At 39.5% G+C, this 27,657-nt stretch overlaps 2 protein-coding genes and 1 long non-coding RNA gene across 13 annotated transcripts in view; 2 read left to right on the top strand and 1 right to left on the bottom strand.

Moving 5' to 3' along the window:
• Positions 1-4,350, top strand: part of ITGB6 (integrin subunit beta 6) — a 56,927-nt gene extending 52,577 nt beyond the window's left edge. For all 11 annotated transcript variants that reach the window (XM_083840804.1, XM_083840806.1, XM_083840807.1 and 8 more), the window contains one exon: positions 735-4,350. In XM_083840804.1, coding sequence (XP_083696930.1) covers positions 735-836 — 102 coding nt within the window. In that variant the 3' untranslated portion in view covers positions 837-4,350. The remainder of the gene's footprint in view (positions 1-734) is intronic.
• Positions 1,957-13,704, bottom strand: LOC310901393. Its single transcript, XR_014585757.1, has 2 exons — positions 11,142-13,704; positions 1,957-9,799 (listed from the first exon to the last, which is right to left on the bottom strand). It is a non-coding gene; the product is annotated as an uncharacterized lncRNA (long non-coding RNA).
• PLA2R1 (phospholipase A2 receptor 1) overlaps positions 10,000-27,657 on the top strand; it is a 42,208-nt gene continuing 24,550 nt past the window's right edge. The window contains exons 1-9 of the mRNA XM_083840733.1: positions 10,000-10,894; positions 13,716-14,099; positions 16,232-16,399; positions 17,532-17,705; positions 19,026-19,139; positions 19,787-19,930; positions 20,908-21,096; positions 22,760-22,917; positions 24,327-24,434. Of these exons, the coding sequence (XP_083696859.1) occupies positions 10,783-10,894; positions 13,716-14,099; positions 16,232-16,399; positions 17,532-17,705; positions 19,026-19,139; positions 19,787-19,930; positions 20,908-21,096; positions 22,760-22,917; positions 24,327-24,434 (1,551 nt within the window). The 5' untranslated portion in view covers positions 10,000-10,782. The remainder of the gene's footprint in view (positions 10,895-13,715; positions 14,100-16,231; positions 16,400-17,531; positions 17,706-19,025; positions 19,140-19,786; positions 19,931-20,907; positions 21,097-22,759; positions 22,918-24,326; positions 24,435-27,657) is intronic.

Below are 27,657 nucleotides of genomic sequence, written 5' to 3'. Positions count from 1 at the left end.
CCTGAGACAGACTGGATTAATTTTTAGTATCTTGGAATATCAGAAAGTTGCTAAAGTCTATACTGAAATGATCAAAGGTACAAAATTACTTCTGTACAAAGAATAGACCAGAAGTCCTCACTAGGGAGAAGAAATTGCGGGAGGAGAATGTGATACTGGTCTATAAAATTATCACTGGAGAAATTGAATATGGGACATTTTTTCACTGACTTTTTCCTGTACAAGAACAGTGAGATAGCAGGCTCCAAAGAAGCAAAAGACATCTTTACACAATATCTGTCTGAGGCAAATTATTTATTTCCACAGATATTTTAGATGATAAAATTTGCGTAGATACAAAATATCTTTACACAAATCTGTAGAAGGATGACATCCACTCTGATCTGGGAGGTTTGCAAAACACATGGTAGCTCTCCACGGTCAGCCTGCATTGCCCACTGCTGGGAACAAATTGCTGTGCTAGGCAGGTGTCTGGCCTGGGTTTCCCACAAAGTAGAGTACTAATCATCTTCTGCACATTGGGAAGCAGAGTGGTACCAGCTGGTGTGTGTAAGACTTGTATCACAACACTGGGCTAGCAATTGTTGAAATCATGGATCAAAATTAACCCTTTGCTAAAGAGGTATGTTAAAAGCAGTGGTTTGCAGCAATATATGCTTGCAGCTGAAGCAATGGCAAGATGAGTTAAACACTGTGAGATTTGCATTTCTTCTTCTTTTTTTTTTTTTTTAAAGGAAACAAATCCACTGTACAGAGGCTCAACAAGCACTTTTAAAAATGTCACTTACAAGAACCAAGAAAAGCAAAAAGGAGCCACGGCTGCAGATTTCTATTAGCACTTTGGACACTACAAACTTAATTTTACTGGCAGGAAATCTAAAAACTCTATTTGTTTCTTCTCAGCTGATTATGTGATATTTGTTCGCATGTTGCAGTAGTATAATCATTCTGTTAGAGACAATATATCTTATGTTGGGAAAACTATAGATAGCACCAGTGGTAAAGGTTAACAGAAATTAAAAACAAACAGCTTTGATATTAAACCACCCCCACCTTAGAAAAAAAAAATCACCATTTTTAATTTGCTCATTACTACCGAGGATTAAAAATTATCAAAGTAAGCTTATTTTTGTGAAGTTAAGTGTATAAAATGAGCTGTATACTACTTTGTTCATCCACAGAACCCGAATACATTTGTGTTTAGGAATGTATTTACACCAGTCTGTTTGGTGGGCTGGTTTAAATTCAATACCATAAATTTTTCATCAATGCTGCTTAAACTACTGTGGTTAGAGATTCCTCATATCACCTGTTTGACTGAACAGTTTTTCATCAGAAACAACTACTGCTATGGCCTACCTTCCATGTATCTAAGGTATAGAGATACCTCCTCTTTAATTCTTCTTTCTTGTCCTGCTTTCCTCTTTCCTTGTCCTTGAATTGGTTGCTGTTTGATGTTCTTTAAGAATCCTCCACTCCCTGAGGTTATCTCAGGGAAAACTAAATCAACCTCATATTCACTTGCGTAGTTGTTTTCTGTTCAGGTATAAAGTTCTTTTTTCCCCCCTTTCCCTTAAATTCCAGTAGAGAGGATCAAGAGCAAAACAGAAATATTTTTAAATTAGTGGCCCTGGTAGAGAAACTTTAAATGAGAGGATTACCAGATTTCACCCCCCCCCCCCCCCCCCAAGTCTTTTTACCATTTATCTCCTGTTTAGGCACTGAAAATAAACCTCTCATGCTGGACCATTGCATGAACTGTTGCATGAGCTCTTTATGTGCAGGAAAATTCCATACATCAAGACTTAGTGTCACACAAAAAGGCAGTATTTTTTCGTTGATATATCCTAAACTGGGAGGTTCTTTTAATGCCCAGCAGCCAAACATTTTATTCATGTGTGAAATAATTAATTCATCTCTTTTAGTCATTTTTTTCATACTAAGCAACAAATAGATCTATGAATTCCACTTGATATTCATTTCCATGACACTAATGAGGATTTTTAAATCTCAGTTTTAACTAGTTACTAATGACTTACCATAACTTCTTAAATTGTAATGTGGATATCGTGAATATCATTAAGAAAAAAAAAATCCTCAACAAAATCAGCTAACATGATGGCATAAAAAAGTTACAGTATTTGGCTATTTAAAGCTAACAATAGTGTAGTTTACTTTTTAATATCACTTTTCCTCTGCATTTTTAATTATCTGGAATAGATGGTCAAAATGTACATACAAACATACTTACAGGAAAAGACTTAGAAAACACAGGTACATTGATACAGTCACAGACAAACAGTTATGTACATTCCCTATGGTAAACTATGTATTTGATCTAAAAACTTGTCCATTTTGTAATGAATATTTACAAAGTCTGTGCAACCTCAGTCTCTATATCCTCTGCCACTACTGGATATGAGACTGATATATCAGCTAGGTCTGACCCATGCCTGTTTTAGGGCCTGATCCAAAGCCTACTGGAGTCAATGGCTACAGATGAGGATCTAGTTTCAGTGAAACTATTAGTTTTGGTTTACAAAGATTGTTTTGTTTAAACAAACCAGTTAATACTGTCTATTAGTGGATTAGAACCTATAGTATATATTTCTATGCAAATAAACAATATCTGATGCCTTTGGAAAGGAACTGATGCTATAAACACATAAGAAATGATTGCAGTGTGAAGGGAATGATGGCTGTCATTAAACCGGAACAAGTTAATTACAGGTTCACATCTTTAGTCTTCAGTACTCTTGCATATCTCAAGGTGAAAATGTGCTTGACAAAGACCTGCATCTGCAGCCCTTCCAACCACTAAAGTCCTACAAATGTTAGTGCAAGCTACATGTGGTACCAAATCCTACTTCCCTGGCACATGGATAAAAACCTATTGCAGGTAAAGCTGGCACCTGAAGTCTGTCTCAAATTCCATTTAGGCCAGGAATGCCCAAAGGATCAGGGAAATCTGGATTTAGCCCATGTGAATTATCTGTTACTCTTCTATTTTTCAAATAGAAGTCATCTTTTTCTAGAAGAAATTAGTGTTTTGGTTTTTTTTTTTTAAGTATAAAAAAAATCTTTACTCTTTATTAAGTATCTTTTAAGTTCTGCGTCTGAAAAGGCTGATTTTGCAGCTCGGTATGAGGGTTGAAAGCCCTTCTTCTGTAGGTCACCCATTTCAACATTGAACTACTTTTCAGTATTCAGACATTCTCAAAGTGGTGTTCACGTTTCATATAAAATGTTCAGTGGTCTATGTTCCCTGTTCCTACAGGAACTTTTATTTCATAAAGCTACACAATCTGTTACCATCACTTACATCTTCTGCTCATCAGCAAAGATCTGATTTGGTATGGAGGCAATGTTTACATTCCAATTAATTCTCCTAGCAATCTCTCTGCAAATTATCAAAAACGTACAGAAATTTAGGCAGTATATTCTTCAATTTCCCTGCTGTAACTGAGTGCACTACAAATGTGCTGTGCACCTTCAAAATTTTCAGGATGAAAATCACTCAGATAATTAAGAATTCATCAGACAAGAGAAAATAGAAGGGCTTAGTGAGAAAGATTTCTGTTATTGAGGGATGAGCCATTCTTTTAACAGCAGTAATTTAGATCATAAATTTTGACAAAAAAGAAAACAATAGATTTCAGGATCTTACTTTACATTCACCCTAGAAAAAGAGTGGTGTTCATATCTTTTTATTAATTATATCATTTTATCTTGTAGTATTTGTATCAAAGTTCTCCTTTTCTTTTTTCCTCCACCAAATTCTGAGTGGGTTTGTGTGTGGTGAGTGGGATGAAAAAGTCTTTCTGCTGTTTTCATGAATATTGTTTTGACCTGGGGCTGGACCTTGAGAGTGGCCAAAACATTTTTAATAGAAAATCTACTCACTGAAGAGTTAATCTAAATAAAAACAAAAATCATTAGCAATTTTGTTGTATTGGTGTATCTTTTGTAAAATGGTATTTTCAGTAATGTATATTAAGTGGTTAATTCTTCCTTTGATTTATAGAAGTTACATGTTAACCTGTATTGTATATGTTCGGATTGCATTCAGCTTTGGTTTGTAATATAACTAGTGGGTAATAAGTCGGGATACAAGAGCAAAACGTCAAGTGCAATACTCTCCATGTGTTGTCTAATGTTATACAGAAGTCCAGGTTTCTTTTGCAATGGGTGTAAGGGATTTATTGCCCCACAGTACTTATCACACACAATCTAAAAGTAAATAAGAGGTATTTTTTATCTTGGTCTATTTGCAAAAAAACAGGTAAATGCCTCAACTTCTTTCTGTAAAAGAAGGATTATTTAATCTTCAATAAAGATTACAAAATATAATGCATTTTTATATACTTTTATTCTTTCTTCACTTTCCATTTTATCATGTGTCTCTATCTTTTTTTTTTAAGTGATTTGATTAATCTTAGCAACTTTTTCATGCTTCGGCATACCCTACAGCTAATTTGATAAATTCCTTCTCTACCTTTCTTAAGATAGTACATGAGATTTAAGATGTCTGGATGATCTTTTATTTGTGATCCTTTTACTTTTCAAGGAAGTGATTAATGGGTGAATCCTGTAAGCAACTGATTTCTGGAGATATGATTGATTACGTATACATACAATGGCACCTAAAATACACAACTTGCTTAAAGCTAAAGATCCATAGATCCATTAATTTTGTAAGTCTAATAATAGTAACATCTTTTTGGAACTACATGGCAAAGTGCATGTTTTCTGTTTAATATGAAAGTTACCTCTACTTTTTTATTTCTAATCAAGACTAATGTATTTTGATGTCTGCTAATTTCCTGCTCTGAGGAAGCGAACATTCCTTTGCATCCTTGAATGAGCTGTATTTAAAGCCAATTCTATTCTCCAGGCACATAATAATATCACGTTCTCTTGAATTTCACAGTGGATTGTTAAAACTGAAATTGATATAAATGTGTAATGTATACTTATTTTATGTAATTTAGAATTTATTCTACCTCAAGGATTTCTATGCATTCTTATTTTGTTTGGTTTGTAGGAATGGTTCATGCTTAGAAACTTTTCTTCTGTGTTTTCACTGAGGTATATACCAGCTAACACTGACAAATAGCAACAAAAGCACAATAATTACACACGGTGTGGCTAAATGAAAAAGCTTTGGCTTTTCAAAGATTTTAGTAGATCAGAACATTGTTTCTTGAAGCTGGCTCAGTCTCTTTGTTCTACCAATCACTATGCACAAAGCAGACAGAACCGAAAGCTGATTTTTGTTGGAACCTCTGCCTACCTCATGTTATTTACACTACAGTTTAGCTTTATTTCTAATCAAATTAGATAATTTAAAATTGTTTCAAGACACTTCTGTATTCAGATAGATTAAGTTCTCAAGCTGTGATATATTTTTAAAAATGCTGTTTTTCCACAGGTTGGTTAACTTTGCTCAACAGTGGCTTTTTCATTACTGTTTCCATATTTAGACAAGGTACAAATGTAAATAAAAATGAGGTCTTTATGTATGAAAAACAGGAAATTTCTATTTAGTGTTCAGCAGTTGGATGTTACTTGTGTTTGGAAAAGTGTGTACCATCAACTTCTGGCTTCGAAGTTAACAACTCTAGTTCAAAGGCAAATTATGGCTGCTGTTGCTCATCTTAGGTGAGAGGTTAAGACTTGCCTTCTCTAAAACTCTCAACTGACTTGAAAATCAGACCTATAATTATAGCATAATTACCATGTAACAAACCATGTAAAGGTTGCTTCTATTTTAAGTTATGATCAATTTGAAAAAAAGACAGATACAAAAAACACACAAACAAAAACAAAAAATAGAAAAACAAGCACACAAACAAATCCCCAATAATGTTAAAAATGTTAGAGAAATTGATCCAGAAAATATATCAAACCAGGAAAAGGAACTGTTCAAACGAAGGGTACTAGCAATCCTTAAAATCAATGAACTGTTACAGAAATATTTGACAACACCCCCTCAGTGTCTGCAGGGGAAGTCCTCTGTAGTAATGTGTCATGAGCCAATTCGCAAGGTGACAATCAAATGAACCATAGGCAAGCAAGAGAATTTGAATGTTTATAGATGCAGTGGTCTGTACCTCATGTTCATCCTAGAGTACCTGCAGCTACTGCTTCAAGCTGTCTGGGACAGCAGCTACAAGAAACCAGTTCAACATCTTCCTGTAAACTATAGATTTTGTATTCTCCTTCTTATGGTCCCTGAATTTGGAAGATACAGGTGTTAATCACTAGAGCTTTATCAGAGATAGAGACTTGTCACGGGACGTGGTGATTACTGTGTTCATAGTGGATGATCAGTTAGTATTCCCAAAGAGTGTGTGGAAAGACTCTACATCAGGGTTTGTCCACAAGTGGCACTCAGGAAATTCATTTCAAAATAAATCTAGGAATTTAATGAGGGTTGGCTAATTCCCATGAAAACTGTGTAGACAACATCCATTTTGAATTGAACTGGTCTTAGTTAATCTGTATTCCAAGGTAAGGACAGGAGTGTCTGAACATGTTTAATTTAGTTTGTTATTTTCTGTACAGCTACCAATTTAATTAATTTAGATTAAATTTTGAATCCTTGCATGGTGAGATTCTAAAGAGATAAAGAAAGATGAATAACAGAACTCCTCTGTCTTTCTCCATATCAAAGGCCAAGATACCTGAACTGACTGGTTTAATAGCATCGGTGGCAAGTCATTCCCATTGGTTATAAAGTTGTTAGAGCCTTTCCATGACTCATAACCAGAGTCTATTTCAATTCAAGCATTTAAGTATTTTGACTGTGCGTTTGCACCTGATGATAAACTCAAGTCTCATTACAGTGAACAGAATTCCCTGCAGAAATATGATGCTATTCTGCATAATGTGTCCAGGTCTTTCACAAGAAAACAATCCACCAGCAAATGTTATTCTCCTCCTACCTGAAATGAGCAGTAGCTAAAGAGCTTTGGATTTTACCAATGAAGTTACATTTCTTGTCTTTAATTTTTCAGTTTGTGTATGGGAGAATGCAAAGGAAAAATAATTTCATTTTCTGCTTTCTTACCAGCATAAAGTTTAGAGAAAACACCAGAAATGTTAACAAGTGTTTCCCTGGTGCATACTCTTATGTGTGCATGTCTGTAGATATAATACAAAATATAATTATATAAAGTAGCGAAGACATATTCTACCACTGTGTAAAGCCAATGGGAGTCCTGGTTTCCAGACTTTCTTAAATCCAAGTTCTTAAATCCTCAGATATGAGACTGACCACATATCGGATTTACCACAATAAATAAATAAATAAGAGAAGAAAAATATAAATGTATATGCATTTTTATTGAGTGCAAAGTAAGATAGCTAATGTATTTTTTTTTCACCTGAAAACAAATTGGTTAAAGGAAAGAGGCAAAGTATAATTAATTTGGGTTTCTCTGTGTGCATATTCTCCAAAGAGCGTGGACATTCTTTTGCACTACCTGTAGGATTTCTCTCAGTCTAAATGTGCATGCACGGCTGGAAAAAAGGTAAGCTCTTCTGGGAAAGAGTGTACATGCTTCAGGGGCACACCCTCTGCCAGCCTGTAAAGTCATGCCAGTGTTAGCACCGGGTACGCCTTGTGTCCTGGCATTCCTGCCAGCACTTATCCTCGTTCTGAATGTCACACCCAGTGTGTTTTGGGGTATTAGACTGATGGCACGTTGCTAGAGGCTGTCTATCCTTCCCAAGTAGACATTTTTGGTCTCTTAGTACACTGTGGCTTCCATCACCTCCAGTTTAGACCAAACCAAGCCCAAACTCCGCCACGCTCCCGTGTCAGACACCATTAAATCAGCAGGATGCACGGCGGGGCAATGAGGCCTGGCAAGAGGCCTGTGGTGTGGTGGCAGCTGGAGGGCAGCAGCTGCAGGTTTGAGTTTCAGCCAGGTCCTGTTGTGCTGCCAAACCACCCCAGCTTTTTGGCGGGACAGCATGGCCCTGCAGGTGTGGGGGGAACACAGACTGAAGGACTTGGGCCTGAAGGCATCCGCTTGCCTGGAGCTGATAAAGAACAGTATTCTCTGTAGCTCACTGTCAAAATCAGCGTCCACTCCCATTTTTGTTCTAGAGGAACCTGCTTATTCCCTGCTACCCTGATTTATGAAGCATTTTTCTGATAAAATGAAAGGGGGGAGGGATCTGCTTAAGGAAGTGGTTAGCATGGTGTGAAGACACAAACTGGTCAAGCAAATCTAGAATGGTTTGCGCCTACAGGCCCACTTGCATATGATCAAAGAACACGGAGAAAACTATCAGTCTCTCAGGTATGTTTTAAACCACAAAACAAAAGTTGTGAAGGGTTTATGGGATTTTTATTTATTCTAAAATGTCTGCTAAGCGGTTATATGATGATTTTTATTAGTTTGTTTAAGAAGTGTAATGTGTAGATTCTTGATCACAGTATGTGTGGGTTTTGGTATTGACAAAATGTCACAGGTCTGTTTAGTAATTAAGTCTACTGTTACTAGCTCTTCTTGGGAACACACTAACTACTCCTTTGTATCAGATCTTTGCAAAAATTTTTAGTCTTATTCCAACATTGATTTCACTCTAGCAGTACTAACAACAGGAGGCTGCCTATATATGCCTTGATGGCAGTCATGTATATCTCAAGTATACTGACCTGAGGTTAGCAGAAGCAACAAGTCTGAGAAAATTGAATTAGTGTGAATTTGACAAGGGCTTGTATTTGTGGATGTGTATGGGCCTCATACAGAAGGCTGAGTTAATTGCTAAGAAAAGGTACCGGGAGATATAGAACACGTATGCAGAATACCTAAATAGTGAAGGCAGAGGAACTCAGACAAGTGCATCTATAGGTGTCCAAACAGAAAATAGATATAGAAAATAGATCATCAATTCAGAAATGAAGATGCAAATACTTTTTTAAAAAGAGAGTTCCAGACAGAAAAGGAAATAAAAGCCAAATCACTACAATGAATGCCTTGAAGGAAAGCGTAGAATAAATAAATTTACAATTTACTTTGCAAAATAATACAAACTGTCATCAAGTTTGCTTCAGAAAATGTTGCTAACCATGTTGCCAGCACTATGCCAGCAAAGATGTCTCATTACTGTAAGGCAGCTAGTACAGCTTAGCTATAAATACAGAGGCCAGTATAATGCAGCCGCACTAGAAAGAATTTAATGGTTTAGTAAGAACAGAATATACCCACGACAGCAAAGAATTGTTTAGTCAAAGAGGAAAATGTGAATAATAAAGAAAAAAAAAGAGGAAGTAAAGCTACTCAGAACTATTAAGTTGCTAACTCATATTCAGTAAAATATTTACATAAATATTTTTGATAAGTCCATTGTTAGATATCTGTAATCGGAACATGCTTATTTCAGTCTTAGTGAAATGAGCAGAAAAATCCACCTGTGGCAGTGCTCCCCATAGCTTGGAGCAGCCCTGTTTTTGCTCTCTGGCACTGTTTTCTTCAAATGTAGGAGTGCAAACGCACTGTGAGAGTCAGCGGCAGGTTTTCCGGAGCTCAGGACTCAAAATAGTAGCCAACGCTCCTGAAGAGATTTAGACAGTTCAGAGTGGCCAATTTTTCAAAAACAGCTCGGTAACAAGCTTCTCTCTCAAAATCTGAAATTCTCTGAAGGCTGCAGTTCTCCTGGGGGTCACATTACATTTTCTTGAGAGTTAGAGCCCTTCGGTCTTCTAAAGTCAGGTCACTTCTAGGACAGCTTGTTCAGAGATGTTTTCTGCTGCTTGTTCTTCTCTGCCAGATATTTTTATCATCTGTAAAACAGGGAGAAAACCCTCCACTCATCTGCTTCTTTGTAAGTGTTGGGCTTCCCTCATTTCTCAATACTTTCTACCAAACTACCCATCTGGAGCTCCCCCAGGCCCAGCGGTTTCTGTTCCTGTCCCTGTACCGTAACTGAAGTGGGCATGGGGCAACAGAGGCCAGTCGTTTCGGCTCTGCTTTGGCACTGTATGCTTTACGCTTATACATTTATATATAAATGTAGATACTTATTTGCCTGCTATGAATGAAGAACAATGCAGAAACATGCCCACACTGATTAAAACCAAACTGTGATGTGGATTCCAGTAAAGCTACTCTATCTTAAAACCCAGAGCTTCTGCTTTCGCCTTTCCACCCGCTATTCATAGCTTCCGTAAGACTGAAACTGTCCCCAAAGGGGGGGACTTCCTATGAATCCTTCCTTGACCTAAGGACAGCGATGTACAAGAGGGAAGAAGGAAATTACTTTTCCCCATGCCAAAAAAGTAAAGTGCCTTGAGTTGACATGCTGACCTAGCTAAAAACCAAGTCTCTGTAAAAGTTTGTGTGAGGACATGCAGCGATGGAGCAACAAGGCGACGAACACGAGCTGCGCTGTCGATGTTTTCCTGCCTCCAGCATCTTTGTGTCACTCGCCTCTTTTTAGGAAAAGCGGACTGGAAAGCAGACTCCAGAAAGCGCTTAGGGACTGCAAAGGAGGCGCGTGTGGCTCTTTTTGACCGCCTCAGCCCACGGCCGCGGCCTGGGCGGCCGGCCCGAAGGCGCCTCCGCAGCGGGCCCGAGGGGGTGGCTCCGGGGCCGGAGAAGCTCCGCGGGCGGCTGCCGCGCTCCCCCCTCACGCCCGGCGCTTCTCCCGCCCTCCGCGGGGTGGGGTCGCTCCTCCGCCCTCCCCGGGGCCGGGCTCGGCGGGGCCTGGCCCCTGGCGTGGAGAGGAGCGGGTGAGCGCCGGGCCGGGCCGGGCCGAGCCGAGGCGATGCTGGTCGTGCGGCTGCGGCTCCTGGCGTGTTGCCTGCTGCTGCTCGGCGGCCGCAGCCCGCCGCGGGGCGCCGCCGCCCTCAGCCCCGACGAGGTGCCCGCCCTGCGGAGTGAGTGGGGGTCCCGGGGCGGCGGGGGGGGGGGGGGGGGACACGGCGGGGCAGGGAGGGGCTTCTTCAGCTGGCGTCCCCGGTGAGGTGTGCGTGGGGGGGGGACACACGAATATTTCGCCTCCCTCCCGGTCCTGTCCCTTCTTGCGGAGGAAGCCCCCGGGCTTCGCCGTGCCCTCCTCAGGGCGGCCCGCGGGAGCGAGGGGCCCAGGGCAGTGCCCGAGCACACGCCTTGCTGTCCTCGCACCTGGTCCCGGAGGTCGTGCCGAGGGGTTTTCCTCGCGCCCGATAAGTTCCAGCTGTTTTCCTTACTGACACTTAAGCAGTTCTCACTGCTGTTTTTTGGGGACAGGGGTGGGTGGGAAGGAAATGGGAGGTGAAGAGGAAGGAAGAGAAAAAATCTTGCTCTCCTCGCTCTGTTATACATTATTTGTAGTGGCGAACCTAAGTAAACAGGAACCCGGACAGCTCTCGGCGCTTACAGCTTCGCTTCTGGCACTTTGCTTGGTGTCACCTTGCCCTTGTACGGAGGGGCCTGGACGTCAGGAGAAGGGGGATGTTCCCAAAGGGCTCCCTCCACCCCGTCAAATCCTTCAGAGCAGGGTTTAGGATCTTCTCCTTGGCCCCTCTGGGGTGTGCAAGCTCATGGAGCGCCTCGTGGTTCTTCACCCGCAGGGTCGTGGGCACAGGAATCCTGTGTGGTGTGGGCTTGGTGCCGCTCCGGGTGTGTCCTTTCCCACCTCATTAAGACCCTTATCTTTCCTCTGCAGTCATCGCAGCTCTTAAGAGCCTTACGGATAAAGGCATTCGGATGCGGATAAGGGCATTCGGATGCCTTTCATGAAGGCAGAGACCCCTTCACCTCTGAGTTGTTTCTCGTTGTTGTTCATGCTGTTACATGGGAGGCACCACGGGTGCAAGTGGAGATAAATTGGGAACTTGTATTAGAACTTTAAGTGTGAATCCCGGTATCACGGTGAATTAACCTCATTAATCAGTGTTTACTGGTGCTAACAACATCACAGCTTCTACTTATCTAGTAAATTAACAACGTAGTTTCTTGGCCAGCCAAGATAAGACTGCTGTAGGAAAGCCCTCCCCTAGCATGAGAAGCAGAAACCCTGTCTGACCTTGTAGTCTGTGCTTGTAGATAGACTGTGTGGCCCATGGAGGACTGGGATGGGTAAGAAGAAGGAAGCACAAGCTGCACAGCTTCACAGAAAACTCGAAAGCGAAGTCCCCTGCTGGGTGTCTGTCACAGAGTGATGGTGTTCCAGTGAGCTTGTGGTCGGAGGGCTGTAGAGATGTGATGGGCTAAAGGAGCATAGGAAGCTCCTTTAGGAGGCTTGCTCTGCCCCCAGAGAGTTAAGGACTTAAAGCCAGGCCGCTGCCAGGTGCTTGGAAATGCAATTACATGCAGCAGGCTTGTTCCTGCCTGCTGTCAGTCAGAAAGGCTTGCCCACGCTCCTGCACCATCATGAGCTACAGACAACCTTAGCCACATGGCAAACAGCACCCGATCCCAGAGTTACAGCTTGCAGGGGGACTTCTGTCCTCGCTGTATGTCTGGCCACTAGCAGGTTCTGTGCAGGACCTGTAACCAAACTTCTCTCTGTAACCTGTATCTTGCCTGGGCCGCTTGTGTGTGCCATGTGATGATGAGCTGGTCTTCAGCCTGTCACGCAGCACTGCTGGCTGAAGGCTTTCTTTTGGAGAGCTACACCTAAAACATAGGTGCTGAACCCTGACACAGCATCTGGGTGGGCTTCTGCATCTCGTACTCTAGATTTGGAGTATCTTTTTGTTATTGTTACTTCGTCAGGATGTTAGGGGTAGTGAATTACAGATAGAAAGCACACGTGGTAGAAATTAGTATTGCAAAATTTCATGGCAAAATGGAAGTGCTAATCAGGTTTTCAGGGAATAATCTCCCGAGACATAAAATAAGTATCTCACCTATAATGTGAGAGGAACTCCATGGGTTAATCATCACTGGATTTCAGAACAAATGAAATAGCCGAGCTGTTACAGATTTTATTTTGCTGATTTCCTTAGCCCCTCTCATTTTTTCAGTCTATATGCACAGTTAGACATTTGTTCCCAAGGCGTTAAACAGCTGATTTTTTTCACATGCTTATAGTGTGATGTCACATTGTTCAGTGAATTTCTACACAATTCCAAGAAAGCTGGGACATCAGGCTAACCTTCCTACGTCTGCTGTGGTCCAGCCAGGGCAGTCATCTATAGCTCAACAATATGCATCCAGTAGTTAAGGCATGCTTTAACTCTTGACCACCAGTTCTTGGATTGAGATAAATCCTACCTTTCCTGTATCATACATACAATGCAAGACACATTTTCTGCCTCTATAGTTGCAGAGAGTGAGGCTTGAAAATGTCAGAGAATATGACAATTTCAGACTTAAACTTTTTAGCCTTTAATTGGAATCTCCAGTCCCTCACAGAGAATTATTTTACAGCTCTCAATATGACTTGCTGTAACACTGAAACCTGTACCACATTATGTAGTATTTCTTGGTGAATGATGCTTTAATTCTTCAAATGTGACTGATGTTTTTTGGATGACCAACTTGAGAAATACTGCCTAATCTCACAGTGATCTGTCAGATGGTCCACATGTTACAAACTTTGCTGGCAGTGAATTTAGACAAGTATTCTTATTTTTGAAGTGTCAGATATTCTGATGGATATTTTCAGTTTTCTTCATAAATAGCTAAAACATGTCTTACAATACTATTTCATCATCTGTAGCGTTCTGCAAACTGAGAGGGTTTTTTTCTTTTTTTTTTCCCCCCATACAGATAAGGGGATATTTATTATACAAAGTTCAGGCTCCAACTTGTGCATCAAGGTGGATCCAGCTGGCCTTGTTCTGGAAGACTGCAGTCAACTCTCCAAATACGTGCTATGGAAATGGGTATCCAATCGTCGGCTTTTCAATATAGGCAGAAGTGCCTGTCTAGGACTGAACATCAGTAGACCAGAACAGCCATTGACTATGCTTGAATGTGATTCAACTCAATACTCACTATGGTGGAATTGTGATGGAAGAGCGTTGGTTGGTGTATCAGAGTACAAATTAGCTGTTGAAAACAGCAAACATATTGTTGCCAAAAAAAATTCTAATTATCAGTGGACACAGTACATGTCTTATGATGAAGACCTTTGTGAACATCCTTTCCAAGGTAAAAATCAAATTTGTCATAGAAATGTATAAAGGAAAAATTTTCAGAAGTTGTTTTTTAAGGAAGGTCCGATTATTTTTTTAATAGGCGATAATTGAATTGAGTACACTGCACAATTAATTTTTCTCCTCATCTGTTAAATGGGCCCCCCAAAAGGCCCTAGTGTCCTTGTGAATCCTTGCCCCTTCCAAATGGTCTATAAAATTAAAAGCTGAACTAAGTATTTGCAGTCCCACAGCTCTCATTGTCAAGTAAACCCAAAGAGAGATAAAGAAGGATTTGGAATTCAGATTACTGACGGTCAGCCTGCAATCTCAGTGTGCATTATCCAAACGTTTGCAACATTCAGCACCTGGACTCTGAACATGCCAAACTTTGGAGCAGAAATCAGGCTTTTGATTAATCCTGTTGTACAGCTAGTCAAGGCATAGGAATTTAAGTCAGGATCCAGACCTGCAAACCTTAACAGTTTTCCAGGAAAAAGGATGAAGATAAACCCATTTTCCACGAACAGCCAGTCAGGCTGCACCTTGACCCCTTCCTCAGCCTCTCCTTCAGCATTTCTTTAGAAGAATGGCTTAATGTTTGCATAGCATGTCTCAGGCTGGAGCGGTTGATTCTCCCCATTTGAACTGTTTTTATGGGGTTGCAGAGCTCTGGTCTCCACATATTTGGGTTGTGGAGCTTTGATCTTGGTGGTTTCCTCTGTAGGTGCAGCTGGGCTTGGCTTCTGCTCTCTCCAGGGGGTTCCTCTGGGAGCTGCGTTGTCTATGGAAGCGTGGTAGCATCCAACATCTCTAAAACCTAGCAGAGTTTATACTTAAGACCAGACAGAAAACATTTAAAACCATGAAGTCTTAAAAGTTTGCTATGTACATTGAGGGAGATGGAGGTAGATCTGGTCTAGTCCTAGAGCTGCAACAACCTGGGAGTTTCAGGATGAAAATAAGTGACTGTCGTGGCAAAGCTTCTTTCCCTTCCAGTTTCTGTTTCCTTCTTTCCACTTCAGCTTATGCACATGCAAATACAAGCTACCTGTCAGTCCAACAGGCTGGAGGGGTCCCTACCTTCAAAACAAGTGTGTCTAACTAGGGTGAGAGGAACGTAGCTGTCAAATTTTGTTTCTTCTCAGAACTGAGATAATCCCTTGAACCTCTGTAGCTAGCATCATGGTAGCACGCAGAGGTGCAAACTTGATTTCTTTTAACCCATTTTATTTGTATTATCTGTTGGAAGGCTTTGAAGGGGATTTACAATCTATAAACTGCATTTTTTGCATGTGCGCAGCCAGCCATTATCTCTGGGAAACTGGCAGCGTGTCCTTATTCTGTAGTTGAAGGACTTTGATCTTAGCATATCAACATGGGATCTTTGGCAAACAGTTTAATTCCAAGTATGGTTGTGGTTCTTTGACCTTTCATAGAAGCATGTGCTCTGAGGTTAAGGAGATACTGAGGAAAATCTTTTACAACTTTGGGTTGCACTTGATTCTCTCAGTACTCAAAATACAACAGGGCAACATTTTAAATATTTTATAAGCTAATAATTGATGTGACAACAAAGGTATGTAACATCAGTTCTTTAGATTACTATTCCCCATGGTATAAAAAATATTTTTAAAAGTTTATTTAATTTTCCTTTGTCTTTCATATTTCCTTTCCCATAGAATGACAATAAGAATGGAAAAAACATCAGAAATCCATTTAAACAAGAGTGGGAGGAGCAGAGGAAATTATGCTAAATTGCTTGTCTATCACAGGCTAGGAAACAAGAAATACACAGAGCGTGCATTTGAGCATGTCCTGATTATGCTAACTATAGTTTTATGTAGTTGTTCTCAAATTTAAGTGCAGGATAATAGGATATAGGATAATTGATCATTTTTTTAGTTGCAGTAAGTTATGGGAATGTGCCTTGTTTCATGGTGATAAATTTCATAAACTAACATTTCCAAATTCTATTCACTGCAGTTATGCTTCTCATACTTGTCTCAATGTTGTGGTATTAATTATGAATTCAAATAACCATAGATATTTTTATTTTATTGTTGCCGTTAAAACCAAAAATGATGAAATATGGGGGGAAGTTTCAGTGAATATGTTCTTTTAGTCTCTACTTTTCTTTTATTACAGAAACATATACCTTATTGGGAAATTCTTTTGGTTTCCCATGCGTTTTTCCATTTAAATATAACAACAAGTGGTATTATGAGTGTACCAGAGATGGAAGGGAATTTGACTGGTGTGCCACAACAAGTTACTATGATCAAGATGAAAAATGGGGGTTTTGCCCAAATGCTGGTAAGATGTTGCTTCTCCCTCCCTACCTGCCTCCTACGGTATCCGTGATCCTTATGAATAATTCTAGGATGCACTCTGTTTTGGAATACAAGATTACTTCTGTTAGAGGGGAATGTCTCTTAAATAAGAGAAAACTTCAGGTTTTATTATAGTCTACCGTGTATGGTCTTTGGAGACCCAAGTCCTCATCCCAAAAGCACAACTCCAGGAGGTGAGCTACAGGATGTGAAGCGCTCACTGCTCTGTGCCACCCACTGACCTTGTCCTGCAGCTAACCCACGGCTGTCTCTGCTCTCCCCAGCAATCCATAGGGGGTTTCTCTGAAGCGTGCAAAGGAAGGATTGCTCCTGCAAAGTTAGATTATGCTTTTGACTTTATTCCGTCTTTTATATTCCTTTTCTTCCAGGCAGTCCTTGGACACTTATGTTTTGGACCTAAAACACTTAGAAGCAATATTTTTGAAAATATTTTTTGAAAGATTTTGGACGTATGGTATTCATGAATATTAAAATTATAAATAGCAACTTGTAGCTTCTTCCATAAATATGTAAAAAATATCTTCTATCAGCAGAAGTGGTTTGGAAAAGCCCTCCCTGTTCAGGCTGTCTCTCAGATCTCTGGTCCAAAGCATGTTATAAACAGCTGGAAATGTGATTTCATAGTGGGAATTTCCAGGGAACCATTATAATGAGAAGTATTTTCAGCCCTGCTTCTATATTGTAATTAGAATAGCTTTAATCTCTTGAGTACTGGGTAGAAGGAGATCCAGGTGACTGCTCCTCCACAAGTTGGGTGAGGCACTTATAGCGTGACTGTTCCAACATCCAGCTTTAGGAACAAATGATCAGCTGGTGCGAATTAAAATGTAGCTCTGTTGGCTTCATGCAAGCTATGAAAATCACCACCAGCTGCAGATGAGCTCCCGAGAATTTATCAACCACCTGAAAAATGGAGCAGTGTTTTATTCAGTTAGTGTCCTATTTCCATACATACTTTAATAAAGGAACACTGGAGGAGTTCATCATCATGCTTCCATTGAGATGCTACTGTCGTTAATTAAATTTCTAAAGATGCTGTACTTCCAATTAGCTTGTAGCCTTGTGCTGTTGGTGACGAATCTGTTTCTGAGCAGAGAGCGGCTGTGATGCTTTTTGGAAGAAGAACCCCGCCACGCACCTCTGCTACCAGTTCAACCTGGCGTCCGTGCTGTCATGGCATGAGGCACGGGCTGCGTGCCAGATGCAAGGAGGAGATCTGCTCAGCATCACCAGCCTGGAAGAGCAGAGCTACGTCAGTGATTTAAGCCGTGAGTAGGCACAGCGCACTGCTAACAGTGGGTGTAGGCACATGCTTAGTGTGTTCATATGGGAATCCTGACTTGGAAGGCTGTTGAATTTTGTCGTAGCCTTTGGAAAGGTGCAGAGTGCACTTTGTAGCAGGAGTCTTCTGTTCCCACTGTGAGGACATATTGCGCTCCTCTGGGAAGTGGGTCAGCTTGACTTTCTCTGGGGACTGCGTAGGAAGCCTGTAGTTAGATTTCCATTTTACCAGTGAAAAGGTTTGGAGCTTAACACTATGTATTGCATCTCTCCCATTGCTGCTGGCAAGGCTTTGTCACATAGCACGCCTAAGTACCTGACAAAGCAAGAATGAAGGTAAGTTACAGCCTTAATAAACCGAGTTCAAAAGCAGTGGTATGTGTTATGTGAGGCTGTAATTGTCTTAATTCCTGCTCGCACGGTGACTTCTATTCATATTTGCAGCTGTGGTTATGGACATGTGGGTCGTTAGGTGTTTGTTTTTGTTTTTTGGAAATTATACAGATGTTTACCTTCTCTGCAGTGCACCATAGTGTCATTTTATTCCTGCAAGGTTTCCTTTGCAAACTGTACTTCACCAAATCTAAATGACTAGAATATTTCTGCAGGCTTGAAATAAATTACCTCTATAGGGAAAAAAAAAGACAACTTTGTTTTTATAAACAGACGGTATTCCTTCTTTGATAAGCTCGTTGGTGTCCCTCATGCAGAAAGTCTCAGACCAGTTCTGCATAGTCCTCTGATGGCATTGCTTGTGTGGCTATTTTGGTGTTGGTGAAGAGGACTGAGCGAAGGACCGGGCACTAAAAACCGCGTTGTGAAAGGCAGCTTCAGGTTTCTTTCCCATTGCTTCCCGTTATTGCTGGTTTTCAATTGCAGGATATAAGCTAACAGGAAGTTTTTAAAATAATTTCATTAGCTTTTTGATATGTATACAGGCTGTAGAGGGATTGGAAGTTGTTTGTTTTGTGTCTGACAGCAGGCTGAGACAGGCTGGCGTTTCTGTAGCTGGTGTTACAGATGTAATATCTAAGGCCACCAAGAGCTTATATGGGGAGGGTTTGCAGGATGGGCAGTTTTTGAAGGGATGCAGACCTCTTGAGTTTATTCCTCCTCAGCTGTGTTGATTAACAAACTAATAGACTTTCTAAGGACAGAAAAAAAATAAGTCTGAGCCTTCTGGAGACAGATCTGAAATATTGTTTTATTCTGATTGTAACAAGTCAGGACAGTATATCTATACCCGTAGATATTTTAAAACATGGGGAATGTGTGAAGTGTCACTTTGTTTATTTTTTCTGTTTCAGGGCAGTTAAACGCCACAGACATCATGCTTTGGACGGGCCTGAATAGGCTGGGGGAAGATACTGGCTGGCAGTGGTCAGATGGAGCGCCATTGATGTTTGTGAACTGGAGAGCAAGTACATGATGTTCCTCTTGGATTTGTTATAGCAGTGTAATTACATGCTCTCTGTAATTGCAGCACAAGAGAGCTGTACAGCTTCGTTTGAAAAGTGAATAGAGTGGACCAGTGTACCTCTCTTTTTGTAGACATATCTATTCATGTTCATGAACTAAAGCCCCTTCTAGGGATGTGGGTGGCATCCATGGAGATGCATTTATTCAAAGCATTAATGATTTAGTCCTTCTGTCATTTGCTTTTAAGGGTATTTTTGAGATTCCAGCTGCATATTTAAAAACTATGTTCTACCTGGTTGCATGGAGGAAAGGAGTTTTAATTTGTTTACATTAACAGCTGTAATTAACAGTAGCACATTAACATGAGCTTTGAGACTTGGTTTGCTACATTTTGAGGTTTGTCCTCCAGCACATGTAACATTGACACCAGAACTGGATTCAGTCTCTCATCTGATAGCAGCAGGCAAGGAAAGATTGCCATATATGTGTAAGTGGTGGTTAATGTTCAGCTGTCCATAGGGTCGGTGTAACACTGCTAGAAGTTTGGGTGTGCAGGGCTGATTATACATTTGTTCAATAAGAATACAGCGCCATTTTACAAGAACTGAATTTTTGTAATTGCATGCTTCTCAAAAAAATGCATTTGCAGATGTCTCTGATGACCGTTTTAGCGAAAATCATTGTGCGGTGATTAATTCAAAATTGAAGTACGGCTGGCAAAGTTACTTATGTGAATCTGGATTGCCTTTTGTATGCAAGAAATATTTAACTAAGACAGAGCATGAAACGTTTGGTAAGTCTCTCAGTGTTAATGTGTCCTTTTTGTCAGTATGGAAGGAGAACAAGAGGAAGCTACCTGAATATAAATTTATGAGAACAGTCTTAGCTGCAGTATAGGTTTGCTAGTTTAAGTTGAATGCCATTTACATTAACTGAAGTGGTAACATGTTCTTCTGTTCAAATGCAGTTCTGGATAACACGTTGAGAGTCTTAAAACCGACAAATTATTTTAATATGCATAGCATTTAATTGGTTCCTTACATCATCAGAGGCTTACAGAATGCTCATTCTCTTTGTATTACAACAGAGCAACACTGCTGAGTTTAAAAATAGGCTTTCAGCTTAGAATGGAATTAGCCAGTTGCCCACAGAAGATAAAGTTGCATAAATGCAGCTCTAAATTTGCAGTTATTTTTATGACGTGCTGTGCTTTTCATATACCAAAAAAGCATTGTACATATGTTTTTAAAGGTGTTTATATAATGACAGTAAGTTATATAGTATGTAGAATGTCTCAGATGCCCATTCTGTGGGAAACAAACACAATTTTGTGTTTATTAGGACATTAATTTCTGTTTTGATAAGAAAAGTTAGATAGGTTCAACTTTTTCCTGATAAATTAAAAGAAAGTTTCCCTACTTGTTTCAGATACTGAAAAGGGATTTACCAAACTCTTTGTAGGTAATACATGTGAAAAAGCTTCAGCTGGTTTTGGATCAGGCCCAAAGGTAATAAGGCAGATAAAGGAAGTTCTAAACTGAATAACAGTTCTGTAAGTGTGTTTGTACTAGTCCAGTGGCCTGCATGGTTGAGTCATAAAATAAGGTGGGAAAAAAATCAGTTTGCTCTGTGGGTAGTGATCCGTAGAGCATGTGTTTTGTCCTCGAGATGACCCTGTTTTCAGCATTTGAAGATAGGAAAATAGTCTAATGCAGCACAACCTTTGTATTTCTGTCTAATATACTTTAACCTTGCATGGTTAATTAAAAGATACATGGAAGTATTATGCCACTCGTTGTGATGCTGGCTGGTACCCACACAATCGCAACTGCTATAGACTTCATAAAGAGGAGAAGAGCTGGAACGATGCTTTGATCTCATGCCAAAGTGACAACAGCAGACTCATTAGTATATCCTCCATGGCAGATGCGGAGCTGCTCCGTAACTTGCTTGAACGTGGTGAGTTTTGAGAGTTAGTTTAAGCTGTGCTATGTTTCTTGAAGTGTTTCTTCTGTGAAGCCATTTAACGTTGTTAGCCTTGTAAGCCCAATATTACGTGGCACATCCAGATGATATTTCTAAAAAAAAAAGTGTGATGCACGTGCCTTCTAGGAGTCTTTAAAATGTAAGACATCACCTTCAATAAACATAATAAAGAAACGAATCAACATGTTGGAACACAATGAGAAACTCTATGCTTCCCTTGGTGTTCCAGGATTACCTCACACCCGGGCTTTTCTAAGACTGCAGCTTGTGCTTTATGGGAGTGCAGCACTTGCCCTGGAGCATGCTGGGCAAATGGCAGTCAGTGGTTATACCAAAAGTCAGAGATCCCCGTAAAACGGCGTCAGTTTTCTTGGGCATTACCGTACTTCTCATGAACCCTCAACAGTCTGGCTTTTGTCCTTTCCTGTTCTTGACTGGTTCCATGCAAACTGTTGCAAAATACTCAATTATTGTCCTCATGCAAGAATTGTGCTTAGAAGCAACAACAGTTCAGAGTGTCTTTTGCTTTGCAAGCTGGCCGTGTTCATGCTGCAGAGTTTCTGCTGCTGCAAGTGTGTTGGTGGAGTCCCCTTTGATGGGCACCATCAAAGCAGCTCTATTTGTCCATGTTGCCTTAAAAGGTAGCATAATTATAGAAGGAACTTAATGAACAAAAGCTCTTAGGCACAACCGTGTGAAGAATTTTATTGTCATAACTGTAGCAAATAAGTGTAAATATTTTGTGCCTCCAGCTGGCATCCCTATCCTGGCAGAACTGCGTAGTTTTGCCATGAATTGTAGCTTCCTTGAGCTGGGGGCATAGTGACATGTTTTATCAGCTCTGTCCCATCAGCTGTGGTTGCGGAGTGGTCCCTTATACTGGAATTACTGGACATGATCACCCATTCTCCTCCCTCACACCACCCATCCTCTCTGCTGTCCTGTTTATCTTTTTTGGGAGATTAACCACGGGTCATCTTTCTCACCTCTGTTAGCACCCTCCATAGATACCAAACACCATTTTTTCCAGAGATGCTGTAGTAGATAGAATTAATTATTGCAGTCAGCTTCAAAATCTGCTGCTGGTGTTTCAGCCCTCCTTTATCCTTCTTTTCAGGAGAAGGGCTTATGCGCCTGAAAGCTTGTCTGCTTTCACTGACTATAGTAGCTAGTCAAGTAAGGCATTACGTCAAACCTCAAGACTCATCTTTCATGGATTTATTAACCACTGTGGCTACAACTGTGCTCTCCCTGGGACATAAAGCCATTGCTCAGAGAAAACCTAAAGCTGAATGAGCCATGAAAGATTATAAAAATAAATCTTTCCCTTCCGTGTCAGGCTTTCTGCCCCATGCAAGCTTCAAGAGCATATGCTCTTGATTTGTATTTTTCTGGGTTTCAAGGCATATTATTGCATATGTTGATCTACTTTTGAAACTATTTAGTCTTGAAGGGAAGTAGGATATTATCTCATCAGTAAGGTTTCCTAAAGTTCATACAACTATTTCTTTTTTCATGCAATAAGATAATTCTTACTGAAATCCCATGAATAATTTTAATAGTGGTGTTGATATTACAGGAACAATAGGCATCATTTCTTCATCATTAAAATATGAAATCTTTTATTCTTTTACAGAAAACGTAACTGAAACATGGATTGGGTTATACAGTAATAATACCCCAGTTGTTTTCAAGTGGTCAGATAGCACCCCAGTGAAGCTGTCCAACTGGCACAGCCTAGAACCTAATACCTTTCAAAGAACAGGACAACTCTGTGTTTCAGCACAAGGACCTGTAAGTGTTCTTTTCCTTTTGAAAGAACAAGACAGACACTCTTATTTCACCTCACAATAATTTATTTTCTCACTATGTATACTCTTGTAAACCCTGACCTGCAGTATGACGTTGTCTTTTTATTCCTAATATATTCAAGCTGAAATAAAAATAATGTAGCCTTTAGAAACCAATACATTTTGTTGTGCTGCTACACAGAAAAGTTAATCATTGTTTTTGAGGTTATGTTCAATTTAAAAAAAAAAGTTACATATGTAAAGCTTGCCAAATGGAAGCAAGCAAATATTCATAGGTATTTTGATAAAGACAAAGTAATTTAAAATCCAGGTGGTGTATATTATAAGTCATGACTCATTAGTTCCAGTCTTTAAAGCTTCAAGTTGATATTTTGAAAAATGTTCAACTGTGCTAATTCTATGTTGCTGTCAGCATTTATAACTTTCATGAAGCATCTTTCAAAAAAAGGGAGTATCATAGATCTACATAAAACTATCGATGTTGAGAGTGGTAAGATCGATCCCAAATCAGTCAGGTCTTGTAAGATCGGGAGTAACGTTCAAATAAGCTTAGACTAGGCCCTGTCAAACCATGGCTTATGACAGACAGCTTTTTTCTTAATTTGATCATAAATGTGCTTTACTTTTACAATTTACAATACTTAAATATGCTCAGACCTGATTTAAGTGGCACTATAGTTCAGTTTTTCGGTAAAGTAAATTTTGGGAAAGCATGAAAGCTGTATCAAAAAGTGTTTTCTGTTGTTTCTCCAGTAGTAGGTCCAAGTTGCAATCTTTAATTCATAGATAAGAAAGCCAAAACAATTACAACGACCTGGTGAAGTCAGCTCTCATTTGAAGCAGAAAATGGTAAAAGCCTGGTTTTAGATGCACAAAGCTATATTTTACTAATTTTGCAAGTGTAAGCAAACAAAGCATAAAACACAGTAGTGGAAAAGGAGGAATCAGTATTGGTACATGTCCAGTATTCATAGATGTCTAAAAGTTGTATTATACAAATGTAGTATTTTGAGTAAGGGCTGTTCAAATATAAATGTTAATCTTACAAAGAACTACAGTAGATTGGAAGAAGGATCAGTATATGATTCTGAAAAGCGTTCTGGCATGCCCATAGTTTTAGTTAATTAAAATGCATTACATCCCAAGGAGTGATTCAAAGAGACAATCTCCTTTGTGTGATTGTCAACAGGACTTTTCAGATCAGTGTTGGTAGAAGTAAGTGATCCATCTAAAGGTAAATAAAGGAATAGAGTGAGAAAAAATTGTCTGTTGCTTGTTTTTATTAAAAAGTTAAAATAGGAAGAGAACTTGTATAATCTAACGTCATCTGTGTATTACATACGTATGAGAATGAGTATGTAGAGAACATACTTTGTTTTTCCTCCCCCTCAGGAGGGACATTGGAAAGTTAAAAAATGTGAAGACAGATCTTTCTATGTTTGCAAAAAAGCAGGGGAATTTAATAATGTTTCTTCTGAGATGGAATCAAGTTGTCCAGAGGTAAGGGAATTCGTGTTTTTTTGTTTGTTTCAGAACCTTACTGATAAAACAGAATTATAAATAGAGGTGTAGAGTATATGGATATAAGTAAGTAGATAGATAATTTTAGTTTTTCATACTGAAGACATGCATGTTTTGCTAGGAAAAATCTCATTGTTTGCCTTAAAAATATGTAAACTAAAATGTAAGGTAAGATTAAAAGCTTTCCCCAAATGCCTCTCATGGTTCGTTGCATTGTCAGCAGTTGTGACCCAAGTTCCTATTTCTTTCTAGATCAAAAGTGAAAACCCTTTTGTACGCCATCTGTGCAAATAATGGCTGTTATATGATGCTTCATCCCACACATGGTTTTCATACATTTAAAAGGAATGTCAGGGTGAAAAACAATCGGTTTCATTGACATGGAGAATGAACTCTTCCACTCATACATTAGCATTCCTTTCACTTTCAAGCAAAAATGGGAAGGAGCACAACTAGCTACCTAATAGGACATTACAATAGGTTTTCATGCTTTTAGGCTTGACATTTTGCTAGTAATATGTAACTCGTTAAAGTATGATTTTATTTGCCATTGGTTCCTTTCCCTATGTATACAACAGTGTAAACAACAAACTTGTGGAATTTATGTTCTTAAAATGTTGTTATTCAAAACTCTGGAGAAGTTCTGTGAACCTCTTCTTCTTTTTCTATCAATAAAAATATATCCCCTCTGACTTCTTTACCCTTTAGGTCATTATCTTCCTTTTTTTCATTTTTGGCCTCTTTTCTCAGTTCAGTTAAATTGTAAGAAGGTGGAAGCTAAACTGTTCAGAGCCGGATGCTGCTTTTCCCCAAATGTACAGCGGTCAGGTCCAGCGTTCTGGTCATATTATTACTGCTTTGTTCCAGGTTAAAATTTCCAAAAGTTTAGGATGATTGATTCATTTGGACCAATGTATTTTATCACTCAAGAATGCCGTGTGTTAAAAGTGTTAAGAAAAGTTTGTTAAAGTCCTGACCATGTGAAAAAATGTGCTGAGCATCAGGACTTCCAGTTGTAGTTAGGAGCTGACAGCACTTGAACTTTGGGTACCTCGCAGGAGTGAGATTTAAGTCATTGATCTTAAGTAGTATGGTATGCTCTGGCAAGCTTCCTGTTCAGGATAAATTTCTGCTTGTTAATGTTTCGTACCCTCTAGAAATATATAGTGAACGCTCTTATAGTCTCTTGATTTCTATAGATTCTTTTCTTTCTGATGCAAAAGAGTCATATTCATTTAATCAAGTGAAGTCAGTTCTAAGCTTATTGAAAGTTGAATTTTATTTCAGACATTTTGTCTTAACAATACTCTTTTAATATTCAATATATATATTTTTGTTACTTGTTGGCCTAGTTTTCTAGGGCTAGCTCTTTATTTCATACAGTTACACTTTTTTTTCTTTTTTCTGTTGCTAATCTACCCTAAATGTATAGAGTATCTGTTGGTGTTTCTCACATTTGATCTTTTGCATTGTTAACCTGTTACTGTCATCCATGTTTGATGGTTGATAGACTCAGGGAGCTTTGGCCTTGGTCATAATTATTTATTTTGCAAAGCTTTATAGTCTTATCTGTTATTACTGAGCTTTTATCTCATGTTGATTTTATGACTTGTGAATTGGATGAACTAGTCCTTAAAATTTTCTGTGGTTCTGCTGAGTGAAGTTTTTGCAATATCAAGTTACAGCAGAAACCTACACTTCTGTCTTTTGAAGACACAAAAAGTGTTAAGCACTTTTTTCCCTTAGCAGGTCAACTATTCTTTTTCCTAGTTGGCAGGCTATTAGTGACATTAAATGTTGTATTGCAAAGGTCACATTCTCTAGGCATTTTTTCCCAAAACTGAAATAACAGCGTTAGACATTTTCTTTAAATCAGCTTTTGAAACAGGCGGTGGAGTTGTCAGCTGTTTGATAATTGAGTTGGGAGTTTCTGTGTACAGAACTGACAGTATTGGTACTAGTAACTTTCTTCAGTCTTCTACGCTTTAATTAGTGCATTAAAAGATAACAGTATAGTACTAAATCAAGCATTTGTCTTTATGGATGTTGTAGCAGGAGAGAACTGCACTTTTGAGAAGAGAATAGCTATTAAAGCTATAAAACCTCATAAGGAGAAGGACAGCTGCTCAGAATAAGGGTCCATTCAGGTCGTGTTCTGCTTCCCATCAGTGGCCACAAGCAATGTCTGGGGAAGAGCAGAAAAGGGCAAATGTGGGTAACACATCCCCCAATTTCCCTTGACTTCCAGCCATTCAGGGGATTTCCAGAGCCTTTTATGATTTGTGTATCTAACAGCCCACACTGGATTTCCCCTCCAAGTGCTTGTCCAATTTTCCCTTGAACTCATGCTAATTCTTTGAGTTCAAAACATTACTTACTGATATCTATAAATCTGCTGCCCTTTGTGTGGAAAAACGCTATCTTCCATGTTGAACCCACCTCCTGCTTGCTCAGCTTCATTTGTTGTCCCCAGAGTCTCCTGTTGGAGTAGTCACACGTGCCTCCATGGCACTACTGATTTTGTAGATGTGTATTGTACCTTCCTTAAGGCATCACTTCTCCAGACTGAAGAGACCCAGCCTGCTCGGTTATTATTTATGTGGAAGCAATTACGTATGTTTGGTCATCCTTGTTGCACTTTTTTTCTAACATCCTTTTTTTGAGATTGGGGGCTGCAACTCCAAAAAATGAGAAAAACTGAATTTTAAAGGACATAATTACTTTCTCTGTTCTCTCTCTCCTTCTAATTCTTAATGTTTGATTTGACTTCCTGACTAAGCTGGTGTTTCCATGGAAGGTAACCCCCAAATCTCATTCCTGTCTGGTAGGAGCAAGGCAGCTGTCTCTTACGCCACACGTGAAATGATTTGGTGGGGACAGGAGAGGTCCCCATAATACATCACATCATATTTATCTGCACTGAATGCCATTTTGTTGACTGATTACTCAGCCTTTAAAGTTTGGAATTTCTCAACCTGTGCTTGCCCTCAATGCAAACTTATCATCATCTAGTTACTCCACAGTTGTTATTATTTTTAATAAAGATTAGTGTCAAATTTCCTTCCTCCAGACTTAAGGCACCAAGAAAGCTTTCAGAAGAAGGTTATGAGGTGCCATTTGTTCCCAATTAAAATTTCCAAGAGGTTAGGATGATTGTGTTTACTTAATTTCATGCAATTCACTTGATCACTGGAGGACTCCA

The sequence above is a fragment of the Anser anser genome (assembly GCF_964211835.1).
Source record: "Anser anser genome assembly, chromosome: 6".
Taxonomy (NCBI): domain Eukaryota; kingdom Metazoa; phylum Chordata; class Aves; order Anseriformes; family Anatidae; genus Anser; species Anser anser.
The sequence above is the reverse complement of the archived record's forward strand: the minus strand, read 5'-3'. Positions and strand labels throughout refer to the sequence as shown.